At 48.0% G+C, this 9,710-nt stretch overlaps 1 protein-coding gene across 1 annotated transcript; it reads right to left on the reverse strand.

Annotated features, from left to right (window-relative positions):
* Window positions 1–5,856: 5,856 nt before the first annotated feature.
* Window positions 5,857–9,471, reverse strand: MAGEF1 (MAGE family member F1). The gene has a single exon (XM_086397287.1). It carries the CDS (start codon window positions 7,295–7,297, stop codon window positions 6,374–6,376), a length of 924 nt encoding a protein of 307 aa, XP_086253413.1. The 5' UTR covers window positions 7,298–9,471; the 3' UTR covers window positions 5,857–6,373.
* Between the last annotated feature and the right edge of the window lie 239 nt (window positions 9,472–9,710).

Here is a 9,710-nt window from a genome sequence, read left to right on the forward strand (position 1 = left end):
TGGACGGAGGAGCCTGGTAGGCTGCAGTCCATGGGGTCGCTAGAGTCGGACATGACTGAGCGACTTCACTTTCACTTTTCACTTTCATGCATTGGAGAAGGAAATGGCAACCCACTCTAGTGTTCTTGCCTGGAGAATCCCAGGGACGGGGAAGCCTGGTGGGCTGCTGTCTATGGGGTCGCACAGAGTCAGACACGACTGAAGTGACTTAGCAGCAGCAGCTTTATCTCTGTTTGAAAGATGAGGAAACCAAAGCTCAGAGAATTAGGTCCTCAGCTGAAGGCAGACAGGAGAGCATGGCAGAGTGGGGTGAAAAGCGGATCCGTCTGCCCTGGGGCCCAAGGACGTGCCATTGTAGGAGCCCTCTCTGGCCTCATGGCGGCCCCTCCCTGTGCTGACACCCCTCTGCATCTTGGGCACCAGGTCCCCCACTGCAGGAACCACAGTGCTGCTGCCCAGAGCTGGCATTCCTCCAAATGGGCTCCCCTCCCAGTCTGGGTCCCTTCTGGTGACCCTGCAGTCAGAGAAGCCAATTTGTTCCTCCTGTTCCTTACTGACTCTACTCTGGGTGCTCTAGGTAATGGTATAAAGGAGCAGGCCCAGAGGTTTTCTTTCTTCTCCCGCAGCCCCATTTTCCCAAAGGGAGCTTGGGTGCTCCCTGAGAACCTTCTGCAGACCAGCAGGGTGGACTAACAGCAAGAACCAGGAGATTCAGGTTCAACTTCTGGATTCACAGTTCACAAGTTATGTCATGACCTTGGGCAAGTCACTTAACTTGTGCACTGACAGCATGAAAGAGATTATGCCTTCCTTGTGGTCTGCCTACAGTGTTGCAATGACAGCTAATGCAGAATCTGCCTCATGGGGCTGTTGTGTAGAAGTGAAGTGAACGTGGAAGTCGCTCAGTCATGTCCGATTCTTCGAGACCCCATGGACTATACAGTCCATAGAATTCTCCAGGCCAGAAAAATGGAGTGGGTAGCCATTCCCTTCTCCAGGGGATCTTCCCAACCCAGGGATCAAACCCAGGTCTCTGGCATTGCAGGCAGATTCTTTACCAGCTGAGCCACAAGGAAAGCCAAGGGGATGCTTACTTGCCTCGTGGTACAGAAACAAGATTCGTCCCTGAAGAGCCACTGACTTGCCACGTGCATGCCCTGCTAGAGGGTGGGTATTGTCTGAGTACTGTCACAACAGAAGTGAAACAGGCCAGTGGCTTTGTAAGACTCACACAGCCTATGAATGACAGGTGATTCTTGCACCAACCTGGCAGCTGTCTTCCAGGACCCTGAGGATTTACCCCATGTGGACGTTACAACTGACCATCACAAGCCGAGCACGAGACAGGATGGAGACTGGTGAAAAAGGAGGAACGCCTTCTGGAGGTCAGTCTTCAGGTCCTAGGATCAGGGACAGGGATCCCCATACCCCAGTTCTAGTGCCCCAAACCCTGAGGGGTCTGGGAGATCTTGCCTCACCTCTCTGGACTGAGACATGGAAACCTGGGTGGGGCAGACTCTGGAAGGCTTCAGGGGGTGCTGCCTGAAGGTGGGGGTGGAAAGCCCCATGTCCCTGGAGAGGAGGAGTCACTGAGCAGGTTCTGGGAACATGGGATCACCCAGCGCACTCCCCACCCAGGCCCAGAGCTCTAGGGACGCAGGTTCTCTGAGCAAGCATACTCAGTCCCGGGGCGCCGGGGGGGCGGGTAAGTGAGGGGGGCTTTGATTGAAGTGGTGAGTTTTATTAATGGTGAATGGTGAAAATGGTGTGTTTGCATATCTTCTTAAAAGTTCTGGTACGATTTAAAAATGATTGGTTCATTATCCACTTAGCAGAAGAATAATTCAGCAGAGATGATGAGGTGGCGGGGGTCTGTCAGTAGTATCCCGCCTTGATGAGCACCACAGCCAGGATGCCCAGGAGAGTGATCAGCAGGAGGCCGAGTCTCCCATTGTTGAACTGCTTCAGGAAGAAAAATTTCATCCAGTTCACCTTCGACTGGCTGTTGAGAGGGTACTGGAGTAGACAGGGAGCCAATTTGGTTATCATCTCGGTTATCATCTTAGCACCATGCCTGATAGATAAGGCTTAATAATTGTTGACTGCTATTGTTATCAGTGGCGACTAGCCTGGGAACTGGGCAGGGTCTGCAGTCAGCTGGTAAGATGGGTCATGGGTGTGGATTGTAGCTAACCATTAACTCTAATCACCCACTAATCTTTCCTAGAGTTTCAGTCCTCAGAATTTGGAATTCCTTGTTCAAGGTCACATAGTCATGACTTTTAAAAGGCCCTGATTGGGACACTTTTCAGAACACCTAACCTCTTTAGTCAGTACACTATATTTCTGCTGGGAGGTAATTGTTGCCATCTCTGCTGGGCTGCACAATTTGAGGACTATTTTGCACAAGCATCAATTGCCACCATAACCAAGGCATGGAGCATAATTATCTCAAGTGGAAATTGTGATTGAGCCTATGAATTGAGGCCTGATTTACAGGGGCTGTGAATGAGCTGCCACCTCCAGAGCCCTTCGTGACTGTTAGATGTTGGGGCTGTAATCAACTGGAGCCTGTTTCCAAACGCCCACTCTTCAAGTTCCAGTGGGTCAAAAGTCCTGACTCCGCTGAATGTCAAGATCCCTGCAGAGTCTGTGGCAGAACTGAAACTTTCCCATTGTCTAAGACTTGATTCACAGTTTTCAAGGGACTTCTCTTTCCTGGCTTTGTTACCTAGTTGTGGTAGAGTAAGTATGATCTGAAGTAATCCATCTGCTATCACTCTCCTGACAAAATCTCTTTGCTCTCCCACCCACAGTTTCACCCAGGAAGATCTAGTTCTGTTTGTGCCTGAAGGGAAAGAAGACCAGGGATCCCAGCCTTCCTTCTCCCTCATGTGAGTGACCGTAATCCATGGGGGAATTCATCTCTTGCCCTCACCATGGCCAAGGTCTGCTCTACACATGGGCCCAGAGGCCACACTTTTAGTACTTCGGAGAAGCTGATGATGGCATCTGTGACATGGGAGGTCTTTCATCCTGAGGCAAGGGTATGAGTTCTGCCAGCCCTCTGTACCATCTGGAAGCAACGTTGGGACTATTTGCAGGTTCACAAATGGTAGATGATTGTTTCATGGCATGAAAGACTTAATTTGAGCCTTAATGGAGAGAGCAGACTAACGAAGATTGAGGAAACATGGCCTATAAGAACAAAACGTGCGGAATTTGAGTAAAGCTACACATTCTACACATTGTGGTCAGCACTCAGAACACTGTGGGTAGGCAGAGCTGGAACCAATGTCCACAGATAACTCTCCAACTTTATTTTAACCTCCTTTTTATCTTCTCACAGACCAGTCTTGTCCTAATTACCTTGGTTATACAATCCTTGTTTGCATTTCCAGAGAGATAGCCATGTTTGCAAGAAAGAACGTAAGTCCCCAAGTCTGAAAGGAGTTCCAAAAAGAAGGAAATGTGTAACAGTGAAAAGCTGTGGGGTTTTGACTCAGTCAGGCTTCAGTTCCAACCCTTGTTATGTCATATGCTATCTATGAGAACTTTATAGCTTCTCTGAGTTTCAGTTTGCACAGTTCAAAATGGAACAGATAGCATCTATCCTGTTAGATTGTTATAAAAATCATTAAAACATATGTAAAGCATTAAAAAGCTGGCTCATATTAGGTATTGAATAAATGGCAAGTATTAATATCTGTAAAATGAAGGTATTTCATAATACCAAACTTTGCAATATGGTGGTGAAAAGGAAAGGGGAATGCTTTTGGCCTGTAGCAGATGTCTAATAAATGGTAGTTGTTAGTCCTGTCTTGCCATGAACTATACTTCTGCCTTTCAGCAAAGTCTGCTGCTGCTAAGTTGCTTCAGTTGTGTCTGACTCTGTGTGACCCCATAGACGGCAGCCCACCAGGCTTCCCCATCCCTGGGATTCTCCAGGCAAGAACACTGGAGTGGGTTGCCATTTCCTTGTCCAGTGCATGAAAGTGAAAAGTGAAAGTGAAGTCGCTCAGTCGTGTCCCACTCCTAGAGATCCCATGGACTGCAGCCTACCAGGCTCCTCCGTCCATGGGATTTGCCAGGCAAGAGTACTGAATTGGGGTGCCATTGCCTTCTCCGAAAATCACCTCTACTGCCAGTGAAATGGGAAGTATTTCTATTCTACTTATCCCATAAGGATTGCAGTGGCAACTGGCGTTAATTACATGTGCCTCGTTTTGATTCTTGCAGTTGTGATAAATAAAATCACATACAATATATCGAAACCCAGACATGGGGCACAATGTACTAGAATGAAACACACTGGGAGGCAAGGGACTTGGGTTCTTGTCTTGTTGCTATCTTTTGTCAAGTGACCGTAAGCAAATCACCAAGTAATCAGACCCTCAGGTACAGACACTGCTGACCTCTCAACAGCTGTGAGAAAATACAAATGTGAGAAATTATCACTATTATTCCTTGAGGGTAAAATCAGTTTTCCCTTTTCATCTTTGGAACCCAGCAGAGTCCTTGGCATATAGTGGGCACTCAGTACTTTTGTTTAATGAATTTATATTAATAAACTGTCCAGAAGTCATAATCATTAGCAAACTTTTTTACCCATAAACTTACAGCTTTTGGTCTCACTGTGATTTTTTGGATCCCTGGGCTTTTATCTCAAAGTGTTTGTATTCCATGCTAACCTTAACATACTCAGATATGTTATTCAGGTCAATGGAAAGTGCACACACACAAAAACTGGCAGTAAAGAAAGAAGGAAGTGGGTCTTCCATATATGGCAGCTGTAGGGGCCAGCATCTCAATCCTCCTACACCCAGCTCTAGTTTGGTTACCACTCATCTAGATTCCTTATTCTTCGATGTACCCATCCTATAGGATTCATCCTCAGAGTGAAGGTGGTGGGCACTGCAGAGGCTTGAGCTGCTTTTGTTGATGACTCTTCATGTGTATTAAGAATGTGAAAGATGTCTACAGTTCTCCTAATGGGAGATAGCAAGTGGAAAGCAGCAAGCAGAAACACTGATGAAGGTGCTGGGCTTCCTGGTGCCAAGGGAGAGATCGTGAAGACTTCTTGGCAGTAGTGGACGTCATACGTACCCTCCACCCTACACACTGTTCCAGAATTGTTATAGTGCTTGGTCCCTGAGGGCTTTGGTAGAAGAGGAAAACACATGAAGATTGAGAGAAGGGAGATGGAGAAGACCAAAATGCCAATAGACACCATCATGTATGCACTGTAATAAAGTGCCCTCGGCCAAGTGCACTGGCCAAAGGCGGCTGTTTTCCAGATCTGTTATCTATCAAGTCATCCCATGTAACTCAAGAGCATCTTAAGTAGTCATTTTTAATACCATCTCCTCATTGCAACTTCTTTTCCTCACCCCCCTTCATGCCCCCCCCTCCGCCCCGCGGTCTCCTCCCACCCTGTCTTTTCACCTTCCCTACACTGAAGTCCCACTAAAGGTAATTTCAGGCAAGCCTCACCCAATCACTCCAGTGGGGCTAGGTGTCTCGCTGCAGCCTTCAACTCACTGCACTGTAATTTCTGGTTTATTTATTTACTGTCCAGCTCTGAAGAGTAGGACCTTTATCTTGCTCAGCATGTATTAGTTGCTCAGTCATGTCCAACTCTGTTGGATCCCACGGACTGTAGCTCTCCAGGCTCCATTGTCTACGGAATTCTCCAGGTAAGAATACTGAAGTGGGTTGCCAGTCCCTTCTCCAGGGGATCTTCCCAGCCCAGGGATGGAACCGGGGTCTCCTGCATTGCAGGCAGAGTCTTTAACCTGAGTCACCTGGGAAGCCCTTTAATTCCCAAATACCCCCAACAGTGCATCACACAAAAGATGCTTAACAAATGTTTATTACGTGTACCAGGTTATACCTCTAATTGCATGCCCACCCCCCACCACCAGATATTATAAAAACTAAGCAGAGTTACATGTCAGCCTTTTTTCTTTATACAATAGACAAAAACTGTTAGAAAGCTAGATACCATTCAGCTATTTTTTCCCCCTGGTACCAGATCATTATACTGCTGAGTTCCTTCAAATTATTTAAATACATCATTTGGTGCTGCATAATTTGTTCAAGACCACAGAAGAAAATGTAAAGTTTTTCAATTCATTTTACAAAACCAGCAAAAATCTACAACAAAATCCTACAGGAAAAAGTAGACGAATTTCATTTATAAACATCAATTTAACAGTATATTAAACACAGCAAAACTGAGCAAGATACAAAAACTAAATTCTAGTTACACGAACACAAATGCTACAGAAATAAAGACCCTCTCCCCACCGAGTCTACTTATGATGCAGACGGTAGCTTTTATATCCCCCCCACCCCCATCCCTAGCTGGCCCTCACCAGAGGTGGGTGCTTGCCCTAGCCCTCACACTTGCCCCAGCTCTGGCCCTATCAGCCTCATCTGCCAGGGCCTCACGGTACTGCACTGGCCAGTGCTGGGGTTCTTTCTTATGGAGCTTGGCCACGAACCCCAGGACTTTCATCTTGCTGGTTTCCAAGTTGCTTCGGGGACCCCAAGAGAATTCACATTCCGGTGGGTTGGTGTGAGGCACACGCCTGTAATTGAGGTATCTCAGCTGCACGAAATCTTCCATAATAAGCCTCTTCGGGTACCCAAAGAGGAAGTGATACTTTGAGGGACGCACGCCCAACCGACGCAGCATCGCCCAGACCTGTGCCTCTCTGGCGCTATTACCTTTCATGTAGATAAGGCCCAGGATCATCATTAAGAGACCCAACCTGGGGCCATCTCCTCTCAGAGCCTCCTCCTCATCCTCAATAGGTTTTAGTTTGTTGATCAGGATGTAAGTGTGGTGCTTGCGGTCAAGCTGTTTCAGCTCGAAACCGAAGACATACCGCAGATGCTCTGCGGCCCTTGCGATGATCTCAGGGAACAGATCCTTTAAGTCTCCGATAACGTATTTCACCATCTCGGAGCGAGTGATGGGGCTCTTCTTCCTGTCCTTCAACAGCAGAAACTGCACCAACTCGGCTACCGTCCGATCCAGACGGCGGCAGGCTCTACGCCGGGCCAAGGTTTTGGCTGCCAAAGCCCTCGCGCCTTTCGGGGTGAGAGAGGGTTCTGTAGCCCCCTCCTCCCTTACAGCGCCAAGGTCCTCCTCGGGCCTCTCCTGCAGGAGGGGGCTCGGGGCCATCTCCTGCGAGGCGGTCAGAGCCTGGGTCTCACCGTCATGGCTGCCATCCATCTCCCTCTCCGCCTGAGGGATGGGGAGAGCCCCGCTCTCGGGTTTCTGCAACATGTTTTCGGGTAGGCAGGTGCAGAGCGCGTACGCGGGCCGCGGGGTGTGCGAGCCGCTGCACAAACCCCGGTGGAGGGGTTGGACAGCGGCTAGGGCAGCTGCAGGAGGACTAGGAGAGGTGACACGGGGTTTTGCGGCTGCTGGGCTGTACCGCAGAAGGCTCGGGACGGTTGCCGCGGCGCGGCCACCGCGCAGTCTCAGTGCGCACTCGCTTGCCGACTTGCCAGACTTCTTCCGGCCAACTCAGCCAAGATGGCGGCCCTGAGGCCGCGCGAAGCCCGTCCTCTTCCGGCTCCCGCTTGGGTAGGAGTGCTCACAGGCTTCTCAGGATGCCCAGGCTGTGGAGGAGTCAGGGCTGATTTTTAGTCTGACAGGCTGGAGGCGGGAGCAACCAGACTATCCTAAGGTTTCAGTGTAGAAGGATGAAATAGGGATGGAGTTCTAGCCACATCCCTTCAGCAGGTGCTTATTTCTAAGTGCGCTTGTCTAAGATTTTGAGTGATTTACTGTGTCACAAGTGCGGTCTGCATGGAGGTGAAGCCTGGGAGATAAGGCTGTGCGGGACAGTTCGTGACAGACCTTGAACACGATGCTCGAGAGATTGAAATCTGTTTAAACAGGGGGGATTTAAACTAGGGAGTGCCCGGATAGGATCTGTATCATCTAGTCTCTCTGGTGGCCCTGTGGAATATGGATTGGAGAAGTGCTGACCAAAAGCTGGGAATCCAGCTTGGAGTATTGGCATTATTATAGTGCAGAATAGGAACTGAGATGTGGCCTGTCTTGTTCATTGGCATATCTCCAGGGCTCAGAACAGTGCCCAGCACATAGAGGCACTCCATAAGTATTGTAAAATGGATGACAAGAGGGTACGGATAGCAGATTCTACAGGAGTCAAAGAAGATGATAAAAGATATATCGAGGTACAGCTGGCAGAAATAGTAACTAACTGGAGGAAAGGGGAGGGGTTTTGTTTTTAACCTAATCAGACTTAATTACTCCTATTATTTATTTCTTTTTGCCTGCTCTACTCTGACCTTTACCAGTCTGTCTCCCAACCCCCTTTCTCTCTCCAGCTCCTCCTCCCTCTTCTTCCTCCTGTCTCCTCCCCCTTCCTCCCCTCCCTTCTCTCCCTCTTCTCTCCTTTCCTCCCCTTTCCTCCTCTTGCTCCACTTCTCTCTCTCCTTTCAAGCCTTCCTTAGTTATTTACTGCCATTTCAGAATCACCATAGCAATTTGTATTTAACGTAGGCCTTATTGTGCTCTAGGCTCTGTTCTAACCATCATTCAAATATTAATTTGTTTAATTCTCATTAAGGTAAGTACTTTTATCACTGTCCCCATTTTATGGATAGGTCTTTTCTATGGGATTTGCTGTTTACTAGCTATGTAATCTTGGGCACATTACCTAAACTTCCTGCCCCTCAGTTGCCTTGTGAGTAAAATGGGCATAATGGTAGAGACAACATTGTGGAGATCGTGTGAAGAAATGCATAGAAACCATTTAACGTAGTGCTTGGCACATAGTGTTCAATAAGTGGGTTTTTGTTGTTGTTTAGTCACTAAGTTGTGTCTGATTCTATTGCGACCCCATTGACTGTAGCCCACCAGGCTTCTCTGTCCATGGAATTTCCCAGGCAAGAAAACTGGAGTGGGTTACCATTTCCTTCTCCAGGGGATCTTCCTGACCCAGGGATCAAACCTGCCTTGGCAGGTGGATTCTTTACTACTGAGCCAACAAGGAAGCCCTCAATGAGTGTTAGCTATTATTTATTGCATATTTTCTAATGTATTAATTTTTTTACATATTTTAACTCATCTACTTCTTCTAACAGCTCTGCTAGATAAGTGCTATTATTATTCCCATTTTATAAGTGAATAACGCACAAAGAGGTTAAGTAACTTCCCCAACATCACATGACTGAGCCACTATTTCAATCATATAGTATGACTCCAGGGACCATGCTCTTAACCACTATATTCAGTTCAGTTCAGTTCAGTTCAGTCTCTCAGTCGTCTCCAAGTCTTCGCGACCCCATGAACTGCAGCACGCCAGGCCTCCCTGTCCATCACCAACTCCTGGAGTCCACCCAAACCCATGTCCATTGAGTCGGTGATGCATCCAACCATCTCATCCTCTGTCGTCCCCTTCTCCTCCTGCCCCCAATCCCTCCCAGCATCAGAGTCTTTTCCAATGAGTCAGCTCTTCGCATCAGGTGGCCAAAGTACTGGAGTTTCAGCTTCAACATCAGTCGCTCCAATGAGCACCCAGGACTGATCTCCTTTAGGATGGACTGGTTGGATCTCCTTGCAGTTCAAGGGACTCTCAAGAGTCTTCTCCAACACCACAGTTCAAAAGCATCAATTCTTCGGTGCTCAGCTTTCTTTATAGTCCAGCTCTCACATCCATACA

This window comes from Bos grunniens, chromosome 1 (genome assembly GCF_055505025.1).
Source record: "Bos grunniens cultivar Pamir isolate PY7600 chromosome 1, Bosgru_T2T1.0, whole genome shotgun sequence".
Lineage (NCBI taxonomy): Eukaryota > Metazoa > Chordata > Mammalia > Artiodactyla > Bovidae > Bos > Bos grunniens.

Bases quoted from the DNA above. Each gene is read 5' to 3' on its own strand.
- MAGEF1 (XM_086397287.1), bottom strand. From the start codon at position 7,297: ATGTTGCAGAAACCCGAGAGCGGGGCTCTCCCCATCCCTCAGGCGGAG.